Source organism: Chironomus tepperi, unplaced genomic scaffold, assembly GCF_022539635.2.
Source record: "Chironomus tepperi strain 1889 unplaced genomic scaffold, CSIRO-AGI_Ctep_v1 contig_354, whole genome shotgun sequence".
Classification (NCBI taxonomy): Eukaryota; Metazoa; Arthropoda; class Insecta; order Diptera; family Chironomidae; genus Chironomus; species Chironomus tepperi.
The window spans coordinates 979,053-995,153 of NW_027226476.1; the positions used below are offsets into that span (position 1 = coordinate 979,053).

Consider the following 16,101-nt stretch of genomic DNA (forward strand, 5'->3'; position numbering starts at 1 on the left):
TCAAGATTTCCTCAATGCTATTGTGTGATAATGTGTATAGATACATTGTTGTAAATACATCAAATCCATATACTATAATGGTGGTTGAGAGAGTTCAACTGAGTGTGAAGGAAAAACTTGAAAAAGTCTCATTGGAAAATTTCAATGATGGTGGTAGCGATAGGAGAAATTGGAAAGGTTTTTCTAAAGAACACGTACAGTACGTGTCGCCATGTTGAAAATTACGCTGATATTTTTGTAACTTGGAAGCAGGCGAAAAAAATTTCTCGCTAGTGGTTGAAGGAAAAAATTTTAATTTAGACACAAAAATAGAGGACAAAGAAAGAATTAAATTTAAGAAAATAAATAAAAGTAATTTTAAGTTATGTGTTTAGTTTGCCAAGTTACTAAAGACCTTTAAGAGATTAAATTTAGTGCAATATTAACTCAAAAAAGTTGTGATTGCGAGAAATTTTTTATGTGTTAAAATATAATTGAAAATGTGAAAATTTATATATATTTAAAAAAAAAAAGTTTCATTCTTTCTTTCTTGAATTATATTGAAATGAGTGTAAAGAGAAGAAAATAATGAAAAGAAAAATAATAAAAGAAAGAAAAAACAAATGTACAGGAAATTGATGAGATTCATACAAAAATTTTATATTGAACCTGGTGATGAAAATTATATTCAATTGTGTTGATGGAAAATTATAAAGCCCTGTTGGTGGCACGAATGAACGAGAGGAAAGGACAAAGGCAAACGTATCTGTGAAGAAGGGCCAGATCTTTCATTAATTTATAACTTCTATTGCTCATTACTACATTATATTTTGAGAACGGAACAAAAAACTGTCATTTTGGAAAGTGAAAATTTGCACATAAATGTTTGATTATGAGAACTTTCATTCGATGGAAATCGTTTGTGAAAGAAAAATATTAGCATAAATTTTATATACAACAAAATATTTTTTGTTCACTTTGCCTTTTTCTGCTTCTTCGCAACTTATCGCTACTAGTCTCCAAAAATTTCCCTCCTTCAATAGTTGAAACATTAACTTCATTCTATTCCGTTTATTCAAAACTTAATTATTCCCAAATGCTGACCTATTCCACCTCCAAATTATTATGCAAATTTATCAGAAAGTAATAAAGTTTAGTGAATTACCAACAGTGAATGTGAAATAAGCAAGAACTTAACAAGAATTAAAAGGAAAACGAAGAAAACATGAAAAATTTTCAAGGAGGGCGAATTAATTTTGTAAATTTATACATACGGTGAATACAGCTTAACTTGCTTGTTATTCATACATGCACACATATATGTGAAATAAGGAGGTCTCATAACGACAAAAAAAAAGTCAACAACAACAAAAAAAAGAAAATAAAAATAATAAATATAATAAATCAAGTTGAAACAAGTTGAAATATAATGTGTTCAGAATTCTAGGAAACATACATAAAAAAATAGATTAGAAAAATATAATATACATAAAAAAGTCACTTCTATCCCATACGACTGGTACAACAAGAGGAAGAAATTTTAGAAAAGCAAATAAAAAAATAGTAAAAATTTTAAACATAAAGTTGCTGTTGTATAGGATATAAGAAATCACATACAAGGATCCCCCACATCAGGATATATATCAAGAAGGAAAAAATAATGTAAGAACTAAAGCTAAAGCTTAACATAGAGAGAGAGCTAGTAAGGTGTGTTCCAGCTGTATGTGAAAATGAAAATTGATGAAACATCAAATGAAGAAAAAATAATAAAATATATGTGAATGAGAAGGGCTGTTGAGTGTGTGAAAAATAAGTATCTATGAAAATGTACACAAATATAATGAACAATTGGCTGCCTATTGACTGTAAATGGGAAAATTTTCCATCTTTTCTTCCTCTCTCAATTGCTCTCTCCAAAAAAAAAATTTTTTTTATTTTTTGCTGATTCTTTTTAGTGCGTGGTGAATGATTGAAATGAATGATAATAAATTTATGCACAAGGGCAGCATATTTGATGAGATTAATGTTCAATTCAGTATGGCTAAATTTTTTATTGATGATTTTCCAATAAATTGTGAGAAAGGAAAGGGAAAATGAGAAAAAAAAGTTTTTTTTTTGTTTGAGAGAAAAGAAAAAAGAATCGAGAGGAAGAAGAAAATATTTTTAATGTGTGAACGGTTGGTTCTTCTGTTTTGTGTCATAACAAGATGAAAAATTCCCTCAGGAAGTATTCTCTTCTTTTCATTTTCATCTTCTTTTATCTTTTTCTTTTCATATTCATTCTACATTTTTTTTGTTAAAGAAATATGTAGAAGTCGTGAAGGCATACACATATTAGAAGATATTCCACCTTGTGAGTCTTTCTTTATTTTCTCGCTCATCTAAAAAACCTCTTAATGTTCAATGCTTTTGAAGAAAATTCCTTTCATTTCATACAAAAGTGGAAGAATCGTTTCACTTATTCAACGGATGTATGTGTAAATTGTGTGTGAAAATCTGGTCATTGGAAATCCATACAATTTAGATCGTTTATGTTTTATGAATTAAAAACTTTATTGATCTCAATTTTTGTAACATTCTCATGACACTCGACTCTAATATTTTCATGTTATCGTGACATATCTCATTTATGATGTACGAAAACTTTTTTGTTTTCTTATTTCCATACATATAGTTTTCGAATGTTGCAAAACAATGATAATCATTTATCATCGATAATATACATTCATTTTGACGTCAACACGTCTTGGAACCATCCAAACGATTGCCTTCTGAAAATGTTCACCATCATCCTCCTCTTACTCTTGTCTGTTAGCTTATTTACGTTGTTTGAGTGGTTGTTGACATGCATTTTGTCTGATTCTGCTAAAGGATATTCTAATCTTAAATGGAGTCGAGTCTACTGGAATCAAACTTTCATTCAAATCCAAGTCAATTGCGAGCTCTGGATTGAAGGAAGGGAATGTAGGTCTAAATCAATTTCTTAAGGGATCATGTAAAAATGATGTTCATTCATAAATGATGTTTGACATTTCAAAGAGTGAACGCTCATTGATTTATCTTAATACAGAGTAAATACCAGCTTCTGTGCCACCCTGGTTAAGCCCTTTGCTCTTAATACAGTACATGAATGGTAGACGACCCCCAATATTTATTTCAAAATGCGTTCATTTCCTCTCATTGACTGCAGATGAACATTTATTGCAAAATTTCCCTCATTCATTCAGTTTTCTTTCTAGTCCTCATTCACTCTCTCGTTCCATCTCTTGCTCTCCTTTTGTGCTCCTTCCATATCATTTACTTCAATCAGAAAATTTTTGCCTTCCGTGGGAAAGTTTTTTTTCCTCTACTTCTTCCCAAATACAAAGTTTTTTTTTGAAAAAAAAAATTCCCACTCAAATGTAGAAGAAATTACTTCCAGTCATGATGATATGTGTGAGGGGAGCACAAATGAGGCCCAATAATGAAAATGTTGGAAATGTCATGCACACTTATGAAAATTTATTTTTTATTTGTGAGATTGGAAGTTTTTCATTTCTGTTCTCCTCTCAACTGTATGAATGTGCGCGAGTGGAAATATCATTTTAAGCATGACTGTATGAGTATCACAAGAATGTATGTATAGGTATGTTATAGTACATTAAAATCATGTGTTTCAAACTTGGAAAAATATTTTCGTGTGACTTTTTAATTTTTTTTTCCTTTCTTTTGTTTTCATTGTTTCTTTCTGCTGTTAACTCTCGTTCAACTCAATCCTATTACTAAATAGCGTCGTGTATTGTTTGGCGACGAAAAATAAATTTCATGTAAAAACTAAATTTACCAACTTGTTAAGCTTTTTTATATTTTCTACCATGAAATTTCTTTAGTAAATATCATTGAATAGTAAATTATACAGCAGAATTTTTATTGAACGGCAACGGAATGCTCGGAAAATATTTTAGGGAAAATGACTGTAGTTTTATAACTTCTTGTTATGCTTTATTCTCTCCTTTCACATATATTCTAATAAATTATTCTTGTTGCTTTTTTTTTTGGATATTTATGACTATGCATACAAGCTTTCCTATTTTTATCATTGACGATTGGAACTAGAAAAAATTGTTTCAGTTACTTTTCGAATTTAAATAAATGAAATGTTAAGCATAGACAAATGTCAAAGGTGTATGAGAATATCTAAATTTTTCATGAACATCCTACACCTTAATTCTCAAATATCACCTTTAAAATTCTAAATGCTATACTTAATCCCTATTAAGTCATGTGAAATTATTGAATCTCAACACGTTCTCTGTTATGACAGAATTTTTGAATGGAGAGGATTCCATTAGGAAATTAACAATTGACATTTAAATATGAAAATTGTTCAATCAAGTCATCGATTACCATTTGATAAGTTTCGTAGGATGAATATTATGAGATGAATATTTTATAGTAAATTACGTGCAGATTTATTGTGTCTTTATTGCTCCATTGAATGGTGAAATTAGACTGTGTTCCTTTCGTCAATTAATAAAAATGTCAATGAAGCTTGAACGTTTTAGTGATGAAATAGGAGTATCGTGCTATTAGAGGCCGAGCTTTTCTGACTTGCAAGGATTCTCGAAACTATAAATGTTTATGACCAATCTAAGATCATGTCCATGTCTCATCAAATAAATATTTGAATTGCATTGCAACAAAGTACATCCAAATATTTTCATACCTAGTTCCAAACACTTTATTTCCATGAAATCTATTCATAAGTCAAACATAAACTTTGTGAAAAATTTAAATTGTTTTCATAGATAATTTATTAATGCCACCCGCTAATGAATGAATCTCATGAATGAACGGAGAAAATTATATGAATGAAAACTGACGCAGAAGATGTTTGCATCTAACAAAATGATAGTATTATTTAAACACCCAAAATATTCTACATACCTTTATGTAGGTGTGAAGACATATTTATGACTTTATCTTTCTCCCATATTTAATTCTAATTTTCTTTTCGGCACAACAAATAAGCTTTCCTCTTGGTTATTTACATATGATCTCATACCTACATGATCTCATTGTATATTATTCTTATCATCTATTTATATTACAATAAGTCTATGATTATATTAATTAATATTCTAAAAATAATATTTTGTCCATATGAATCTCGTTCAGCTAAAATTTTGATTCATGTAATAAAATTTTATCATAATTAGAACGTCATTCATGACGACATTCTTTGTGAGAAACAGTATGAGATTTCATTCATGATGACGAAGACTTTGTAAATTATTCTCATATGCAAACGTTCTCAAATTTACATTTTCATATTTAGTCTTCATTAATGCTGTTTCTACAAACAATTTAAATATCTACTGTGCTACATATTATTATTATTATTACAAATTAAACATAATTAATTTTTTAAAATAATTGTGCACCTTTGAGAGTTAATGGATGTGTTCAAAATTGTAGTTTAAAAGTAATTAATTGACAAAAAATTTAGAGTTCTGTAAAGCTTTACAATTATTTTAATCCATTAAGTTAGGTATAAAAAGGTATTGTCCACATGTAGTTATAAATTAATTTACAAATTATCGTCATAAAATCGAGGGAAAATTTAGTGGAACAAAATTGCATGAAAAATGTGGAGAATGTTAGTGGCAGAAAACAAAATTAATGAATTATTGTTTTTTTTTTGTGCCTGTAAAGTTAATCCGGAATGTTTTATTTGATTAAACTCGGTTAAAATAACTGAATAATACTTATTTTTGTGATGATTCATTTTTTGGGGATTTTTATATGTCAATAAGATTCAATCAGTAAGTCTATGACAAATTGTTTGCCTCAAGACATTGTTAACGAAGACACTGAACTAAATTAGCATTCAAAAATCCAACACTTTTAAGTTCATAGACAAATTTAAATTTTAAATTTTTTGATAACGTAAATCATCAAATGTGAGCCATGACGAATGTTTTGATTCATCAGTGGTTCTCCGTTGAAGATAAAATATTCACAGCTTAAAATATAACTAATTCATTTATTTTATCAGAGATATTCATGATCCAACGCATTCTCAACTAACAAAAATACGTACTTGATCTTCATAATATAAAATTAAGAGAATACACATCGTCGGCCTCCCTACTGTGATATCATTTTATTCAAGTTTACAAAAATATGTAGCACTTCTTATGACGTCTTCTATTTTAAATATACCTATCAAAATTCAATATAAATAAATTCCTTCAACAACTCTAATTGGAGCAAACGAATGAAAAATAGAAGAATTCATTTTGTGCATACTATGTACTTTAGGTCATTAACTTATCAGTGCTGGTAATACTTAACATATCTAGATCATCGTATTTTTGTTTGACTAACAACTAAGAAATTGAATGAAAGTAACAAAACACATTTACCCAAAATCAATTAGATCCTTAATCCAACCTGCATTTTCAACAAATTAACAGGTGTCACTCATTTTTCGTAAAAATGCAACAAATTGTATGAATTTGAAGTCTGAATTAGGAATAATTAATGCAATTTTCCAAGAAAATGTCTAGCATCATTTATTCTTGTGAATGATGTGAAAAATTATTGAACGAATGTATTAAACATGTTATCATAAAGTTGAAAAAAGCTCTCTCTAGGCTCAATTATTATAATATTCATAACATCATGTACATCATCTGTACAAATTTCTGTAATACAACAGAGGGGAAAGAAAAAATCTTAAACAAAAACATCAATTACAATAGTTCTTTCTCTTCATCTCGTTTTAGAACAGAGAACATCAGCATAAATCGATGATTATGATATTGTGATGGAAATTTTCATCAAATGTGGGATGATGAACTTCCCTGAGGATTATGCAAAATACTCTACATCACTTCAACATTGAAAAACATGGTTGCAATAATTTTATAGTTGCAATCATATGAGAAATCAAGTTTAAAAAAAATTCAAATGTAAAACAAGACATAGTCAAAAGAGATTCGTACATAAAAAAAGGGAAAAGAAAGGAGAGAGTTTAATAATTCTCGACACAATCACACACTAAGCACATAAAAAAAGACAAGAGGAAAAAAATTGTATTCGAGGAAGAAGACGAAAAAAAAATTATTTCTTTAAAAGTTCAGTACAAAAAGGGTGTAAGCTTATAGGCAGGATCATTTAAAGGCGAAGGAGGAAAATTATACAAAATATTTCTTCTAGTGTGGGTAAGTAAGTAATTGATTTTTGATTTTTGTCATTATTTCTGTTGTGTCAGGCATAGACTCTATAAAGTAACAAAACCTTGTGTTCGACTCTGACGACTAATGGTTTATCTAAATTGGGTGTCTAACTGTGCAGTTTTTCATTGGATGAGTTTCAATTGTTTTGAGAAAAATGTATCGACTACCAAGTAACATAGATCAAGAACCGCTTTTCATTGATTTTAATGATACAAGTGTAGTAAGCTTTAATGCTAAAACTGGAGATATAGTGTAAGTAAATTCCTGTCTAAATTATTCACATTCTGCACTCAAAGTTAAGCTTTTCATTGCAATTATCCTGAAAAAAAAATTAAAAAAAAAGTCACAAAATTAACACAAGCAAAACAAATCCTTTTGGAAATAGCTAAAAGCTTCGTAATACTGACATCCACAATGAATAACAAAACACATTTTACTGAAACAATGCAATCGCTTATGCATTATTATCGTCTATGCCTAAAAAGTACAAAAGCAAAAAAAATTTCATCTGCATCGTATGAATAAAAAATGTTCATTTTTTTAAATTTTAGAATGTCCTGTAGTGTATCCGAATTACCCCCGGGGTGTAGACTCCGCGGCATGGGCTCCGCAGTACAAAGTGGTTCACTTAATAAATCATTAACTGGTGGACAAGATTCTCCAAATGGTGCACTACCGAGATCGCAAAGACCCTGTTATTTTTGTTGGTGTTGTTGCTGTAATTGTTCATGGTAAGTTCATGTAAAATGTCATAAAAATTTATTATTTATCATATTTATTTTCAACCTGTTAATAGAATAGTGTATGAATATTATCTATAGCATAGTTTTTGTCTTTGTGCTTATTTACTTTTCTTTCCAATAGGGCGAAGTGGTAAGGCTTTAATCATATACATATTCCATCCAATTTGAAGAATAGAAAATTGTAGATAATTAGATAAAATGTGTAGTTGCACAGGTAATTTTTCACATATATTGACATAAAAATCTTTTGTTTGTATTTTAATTACAGTTTGGCAATAAAAAATAATGATGATAATGGACCAACGAAAAAGGATCCGGCTAATTCCGAATTATTATTAGATGGTGAACAGTAAGTCACGACAAATTTATACCGTACAATCATGTGAATAGCTATTAATTTCATTTGACATATCTCATATGTCATTAATAAGGAATTCTATAGCTAGTCTGCAGGACATGACAATTTTAGAACAAATTCTCTAAAATTTCATTTCTTTTAATTTCAGACCAACATTAGAAGAAATAAGAAGTTGGGCTAAAAGTTTCGATAAACTAATGAGAAGTCCAGGTAAGATTCGGCACTATTAGACATAACACAACTTAATAATATCCTATCTCCTTTCTAGGTGGACGGAAAATATTTCGCGATTTTTTACGTTGTGAATATAGCGAAGAAAATATCCTCTTTTGGTTGGCTTGTGAGGAGCTGAAACAGGAAACGAATCCTGAGGCCATAGAGGAAAAGGCTAGATACATTTATGAAGATTATATCTCAATATTGTCACCAAAAGAGGTAAGAAATTCTCTCATGTTGAACTATAACAGAATAAATTAAATTCATTTCCTTTTTGATTATACGTTACAGGTATCATTAGATTCTCGAGTTAGGGAAATAGTTAATAGAAATATGGTAGAACCAACTCCGCACACATTTGATGAGGCTCAACTACAAATTTATACATTAATGCATAGAGATTCGTATCCAAGGTAAATCCTTTTTTAGACATGTAAATATTCAAATTAATATGAACAAAAATGAATTCTTTCGTAGATTCATCAACTCACCATTATTTAAAACACTGGCGCAAATATCAGAAGGATCAACGGCATCAAATGCTGAAAGTCCCGCATGAACAAGGCATACACCTCCATAGGTAATTAACTAATTAATACTAAAATTATTTAAATAACAAAACAAAAAAAAAATGAGCGCATAAAAGAAGAAGAAAAAAATTAAGGAACAAAGAAGAAAAGAAAAATTAAGTAATAATACAAATGGATATAACATTATTATGATGATCATGACTAATGTTCCAACAAAAAAACAAAACAAAACCAAACAAAAAATGATTACACGATGAATATAAAGTTAAGAGTTGAGTTGATGATATATAAGAAATTAAATCATAGACCATAAAAATTAATAATGAACCACAAACAAATAATAAATCCACATATAGACACATACAAAGTGAATAATTGAAATTATGCAAACAACATAGAAGCACAAAAAGAACATTTAAAGAAATAATAAGTTTTTAGTAAAATACCTATATATAAAAATATGGTGAAGAAATGATGATGATCATGATGATAACAATTCAGGCCTATGAATATAAATACAGCACACTGATGAAATGTAAAGCATCAAGAAAGTCACGCGAGAGAGCTTTTGACCGGAATATATTCTATGACTAATTTATATCTTTATCTTCTTTTTCTGTTTGTTGTCAGTTCATCAATCATTTATTGTTAATTATTATATAATAGGCAAATTACTTTATTTTTCAAATAATTTTGGAACTAAAATTTCAATTATAATTTTTAACGACTGATTCCTACCACTTACCTGACAATTATCTCAAAGTTAAACTATGGTGATTTATTCTTAAAATAGCAAAGCTTTTAATTCCACTCAAAAGCTTCTCTTAGTGTCTTTCTCGTTGTTGTGCACGTTCATTAAGTGTGTTATCTCTATATTTGAAATAATAAAAAATTATAAAATACTAAGAAAAAGGCAATACATTCGTGCGTGTTGTTTCTCATGTTTATAAATTAATTAAATTATTAAAAAATAAATATTTTCTCTGCTTTTGATGAATTTTTACTTCCTTTATTTTTGATCTTTACAATACAAAACGGTTCTACTAATCATTAGCTACTTAATTACTTATATGATGATTATGAAAAGATAAAATGAACATATGGCTTTAATTTCATGATAGCGCTGCATTTACTTACCATATTTAATTGACATGATTCCTAGAAAAATCATAAACTTCCAAACATTTCATTTTGTTTTATGAGGAGATATGAAATTTTCATACTTATTTGTTAGTTATGTTTATCAATTGTTTGAGGTTTGATCAATTATTATTTCATTATTATCTTCAATAGTTCGTTAGTTCCTTATGTGTTTATTACTTGCGGAAATGATGATAAATTTTGTGACAGAATTATTTATTGAATGCATTTTTATGTAGATAACTTGAGCTTTTCTTTACTTTAAAAATCATTAAAACTTTAATTCAATTTTCGTTCATATTCTCAACGTCATTCTGCATTATATTTTTATCCTTCGCATAAAATAATACATCTTAAATTTCCAACCACTTACTATAGAAGAAGAAAAATCTTTTCATAATGGAAAAAAGTAGGTCAAAAGCTTGAATTTATTTCTCATAGAACAATGACTTCAAATTGCCGTTTTTTCTTTACATCATAAAAAATATCAGAATTGAGAATTTACAAACTAGTTTTAGGTGTTTTGTTTAAGCCCCACTCTATGTTATAGACCATAATTTAATAGACAATCTGTAAATTTTTTAAAATAATAGCCAAAACTCTCTAATTATATTTTTTAAATAAATGAAATTTAAGTTTACTAGACGAATACCATAAATATGATAATCTAGACCAATTTCTATAAAATGCCGATGAAAGCATTCATCAGCAAATTTGTGACAACACGCTTTTATTAACCCTTAATTTTGATATGCTATCAATAATTTTAAAATATTTCAGGAAATAGTAAATTTTTGGCTAATTTCTATTAATTCCAATTTATATATCAAATTACTTGATTTGAATATAAAATGCATGTATGCTCACTTTATCATAAAAAGCTCCATGCCAAATTATCAATCAAAGTAGATTTGATAGAAATTAGGTATTTTTCTTTTTATTACTACACGTTTCTAGTTCTTGTATGAATTTCGTGATAATTTTGATCTTATAGATTTTATATAAAAGAACTAACAATTTTCAATATAACATGGCTAGATACAGGATTTGCCATTTGAACCAAATTACATAATTTAAATAATATTCTAAATAATTTGACACTATCACAAGTCTTTTATCTACAAACTTTATTACTTTCTTTTCTTAATTTGAATCTTTCGTAGCATAAATCTACATAGCATACATAAAAATTCAAAAACATTGTATAAGTAAGGAACAGAAAGTAAAACTCCATTTGAATGGTTAAGAATAAAAAATAATTAAATTTAATTCTTCAAAAAAATAAATAAAAATAATATTAAGGCCTAACTTAGGAACAAATAAGAAATCCATTTATTGAGACACGCCCGCATAAATTAAATCTCCTTAAATAAAAACTTTGAAAATTTGTTCTTAAAATTTCGATTTCTAAATTTTTAACGGGAACCAACTTTGGTTGATTTTTGGTCTTACATGCTTTCTCGAATTCCCGATTCTAATCAATTTTCAGGATCTCAGAGAAGCTCAAACTTTGGTCTCGATTGTTCAAATCTTATCATTTTTGCCCACTTGTGATTAGACTTGAACAATTTTTGAACATCCAGTTCATTTTGACCAATGAAGAAATTTTTGACCATAATCAATCAATTTGAATCCCTCACTAGGACATCCCTTTTTAGAAAATTCAAAAAATAAAACTTGAAATTTATTTGATGAAAGCAAATTTAATGAAACATAATGCACAATTTAATGTTAAGAGATCAGTTGAAAGATAAAAAAAATTGCACTACACTGCTCTCTCAACACATGAAAATTAAAATCAAACGAGATGCTCAAAAGATTAAGAAAAAAGTGTGTATAAGCATCTAAAACATATATACATATAAAATATTGCTAGAAGTATATAAAAAAGTCGTACTTAAAATAAGTAAGAAAATAAATAAAAATTCCCCCAAACGTAAAGATACAAACAAGAAAAAACACAAGAGATAGCAGTAAAAAATGAATCTATATGAATGAATATAAAAAAAATTAAAAAAATATATGATAAGAAGTTATGTGATGTTGATGGTAAGATTTTGTTTAATTTTTGAGTTTTGTTTGTCTTTCTTAAGATTTTAATGAGATCAAAAGATGATTATGAAATCGATGGTAATTCCTTGTTGCAAAAGTACAGCGACTTAACGTTGTTTATGTGACTTTCTGATGTTTTTAATGAGCGAGAGGTCGATGAACCCTTTAGAAAAGGTTTGATTTATTATTGATATCAATTGGATCATATATGAGTGGTAACTTGTGGTACATTTGAATAAAAATGGCATTTTTGATGATAATAAGGACTTTAACTTCAGAATCCATAAATCTTTTAACATCCACCAACGATTTATTTTCAAAAGGAAATTATAAATTTATCATATATTCATTTTGTGTCACTACGACATCCCGCACGTCCACACATGCAAGCGCTTTATGTCTACATTTTGCCCACACATAAAGCGCTTCAATCAAATCCTTGACAAACAACCACTCTTGTTTCCTTTTTACTCTCAACCTTTCAATCAATTAAAAACCATTGCAATTTATATGCTATCGGAATTTCATAATCGGAATTCATTTTTGTTCCTTTTTATTCTTATAACAGTTATTAATTAATTTTTGAAACAATAAAAATTATCCATTTTGAAATAAAATGATTAAACTAGTATAAACGTGGTCATATGGCCGACAATAGCGCATTTTTACATGATTGAAAACTTGAGATCATTAAGTCAGTTGACAAGCATTTAAAAGATTAATTGATAAATTTCACAAGAAATAAGCTCAAAATGCAGGAAAAGCTCAAGCATGAGCTTTCATTTCAATCTGAAAAAATGCGCTCAAAAGTTGTTAATTCTTATATTTGTTGTGTAAGTTAATGATGAAAGTAATTCACAAAGCAGCTTCAAAAAAATTTTAAACGATATGAAACTTATCCATTGATTGTGAATTTCCAGCTCAATTTTGAATGCATAGAATTGATAAAATTAAAATGTGTAGTTGAAAGTAAAAGAAATGTTAAATCTTTGCAGCTAAAGTTTATTCTCTATTAAGTAGTTTTGAAACATGTAAAATCAGCTGGAAATTCACAAAATTTCTGAAATTCTCCTTCTATATATTTGACCCCTCAATAAGAACATCCATGAAAATTAATAGAGGAGGACAATTTCCCGATACAGTCAATGGAAAGGTTCATATCAAAATTCAACTTAATATAAATATTGAAATAAAAAGTAAAAATAATTTGAAATATTTATAAAATGGCTTAAAAACCCTAGAGATGTTAAATCTCTGCTGATTTAATACCTTCCAACATTGCAAGAAAGTTTGATTCTTAGTTTATGCTTAAGATGTTCTTTAGATGCCATTTTGACTAGGGACTTGCTTAGTTTTGGTCCTCAAAGAGTTTCTAAAGTATAGAAAAAGAATTGAGCTTTTATGTAGTAACTAGATTGTATTTTAGATGGATTTTAATGTTCACGATGAAGAACTTCTTGTGAATATGAATAAAGCAAGTTCAACTAAAATATGTCTATAGCTACTAGCTTTATCTAGTAAGATTGATTATTGAATTATTGAATTTTCTTCTAGTCAATGCTTAATTTCAATAAATTGCTAATTAGTCTGACTAGATGTCTGTTAAAACCAAATAATTTTTGTTATCGCATAAAATAATTTTATTTCTGTTTTCACAAATCTAAGAGATAAATTCTATTTATTAAAAAATTGTTGAGTTAAATGTGCAAAGAATCTATTCAATTCATTTTCTAGTCACAAAGAACTTTATGTTGAATATTATAAAGATAACAATTTTTAAATTAATTAAGCATACAGGTCAAAAAAAAAAAACAAGTTTTTTAAAAGTGAATCATGAATTTAAACTTTAATGAAATAAAACAAAGAAAAAAAGTGAAGAAAAATATTAAAAATTAGGTTAATTAAATTTAAATGTGACATTTAGGAATTTTTCAACAATTTTTCTCTCCACGCGAAACGCTAATGGATATCACGAAACAATTTTTCTCCTCCACGGTTGATTAAAAAATTTTTATAAGAAATTAAAATTCATAAATTCGCAATTTATCACAAAAGTAAGGAATTCAAAAATAAATTGAAGGAATAAATTCTTCCTGAAAATAATTTAATTTCTCTTTTGGCAATCTTTCATGATTGATTGATTGGAATCAATCACAAATGATGCATGATAACATATAATTGTCGTACATTTAAGAAAATGTAGTCAAACATTCATGGAATAGTAAGAAATTGAGTAAATAAACATTTTTAAATCATGCTGGAAGTTACAATTGTGTCAAATTTACATATTGTTCTGCATGCTACTTGATAAAGTTTCACAAAAAATATTTCAATTTTTACTTCATAAATTAATTGAATGCAATTCCAAACAGACAGAGAGCAAGTTCTTAATATGAAGAGTTTACACTAATGAGCTCTATTCGGGAGTATACTCACTGGAATGAGCATAAAATTTGTATGGTAGGGCTTTACTATAGGTAAAGCTTGCAAACAAGAGTTGAACTTTAAGGTAAATGGTCGAATATCTAACTTTATAAGTCAAATAAGATTCAAAATCCTTACATCCTACAACAACTAATGAAATGAATTAATAATTTTCAATTTAACAAATCATTAAATTTGCTAAGAACAAATACTTTTGACACAATTGAATCATCCAGCATTATTAACAGTAAAAACTCCCAATAGAAATTTTAAATGATCAAAATTAAAAATTTAAAATATTTTTTTGAACCCTGAAACTATATTTTGATGACAAAATTAACTTTAACTTAAAAATGAGAAACTGCAATAAGAAAAAGAAAAAAAAATTAAGAAAGTAGGAAGAAGATGAAGAAATTTAAAAAATAAAATTACTTAAGGAAAATTAAATGGTTATGAATAAATAAATAAATAATAATAGTAATAATTGAAATATGAAAAAGCATCACCCATTGAGTAATAAGGATAATGAAATTAACAAAAAAAGAAGAAAATTCCTTTGATGAGAAATAATAAGAATAATAATAATGATAATATAAATTCAATGTTCTTTATTGATAGAATGAAATCACTCACACATTATTGCTATTCTCTCCACAATTTCCTACCCCAAAAAAAGAAATCACCCCACATTGCTCTCCCCATTTCAATCAATGATGATGATCAAAAAGAGTAAAATATTGCATAGGATATAAACAAACAACAAAAAATACAATGTAAAAAACCAAAAAAAAAATGAGGAAAATATTTAAGATAAGTAAAAACTAAACCTAAATGAAAAGTACATGAATAAATTATTACACAGCGAATAAAAATTGAAAAAAAAAATTAGCAAAGTAAAAATTAATTTTCAAATTTAAAAATGAAAAAAAAAACTTTAATTTTAAGTTTAAAAATGGAGAAAAAAAATAAACACGAAATTGCATATTTTTATTTTTTAAAATATGTGAGGTTGAATGGCAAAAAATGAAAAATCAATAAAAAATGATGAAAAACACAAAAAATTGTTTGTTTTATTTTTTGTTGTCTAAATAATTTGCTTACAGGAGGTAAGGCTGCTGGAATTGCTATCGATTTTGTTTGCTCTGAATATTCGATAAGTTCATTGAAATGGCAAGTTTATGTGTATGAAATTCAAGTTCATAATTCTTAAAATGACAAAAGGTTTTGAAGTAGGTTCTCTAATTTATAAGCGAGGAGGGGATTGAGGAGTCATATCAGCTTATCCCCATTCATGCCATGCATCTCAAAAGAGATTTCTAAGAATTCTAAATTCAAATAAAATCGCAGTAATCTTTAAATGTGATCAAAAACTCATTTTTAAAAAATTTCGTCTTCAACTTATCATTCTACGCAACAAAAAGAATAAGCCCAACAGG

At 27.6% G+C, this 16,101-nt stretch overlaps 1 protein-coding gene across 4 annotated transcripts; it reads left to right on the top strand.

Annotated features, from left to right (window-relative positions):
• Window positions 1-24: 24 nt before the first annotated feature.
• On the top strand, window positions 25-15,392 carry LOC139094753 (regulator of G-protein signaling 17-like). 4 transcript variants are annotated; one of them, XM_070645923.1, is made up of 8 exons: window positions 25-1,641; window positions 6,750-7,191; window positions 7,754-7,933; window positions 8,214-8,294; window positions 8,452-8,513; window positions 8,572-8,738; window positions 8,811-8,932; window positions 8,997-15,392. In XM_070645923.1, the coding sequence occupies exons 3-8, from the start codon at window positions 7,755-7,757 to the stop codon at window positions 9,076-9,078; spliced, it is 693 nt and encodes a 230-aa protein (XP_070502024.1). In that variant the 5' UTR covers window positions 25-1,641; window positions 6,750-7,191; window position 7,754; the 3' UTR covers window positions 9,079-15,392. The 4 variants fall into 4 exon arrangements, with proteins under 4 accessions (XP_070502024.1, XP_070502023.1, XP_070502025.1 ...); XM_070645922.1 differs by having other exon boundaries at window positions 28-1,641; window positions 6,750-7,187; XM_070645924.1 differs by lacking the exon at window positions 25-1,641 and adding an exon at window positions 5,462-5,519 and having other exon boundaries at window positions 6,750-7,187.
• The last annotated feature ends 709 nt before the right edge of the window (window positions 15,393-16,101 follow it).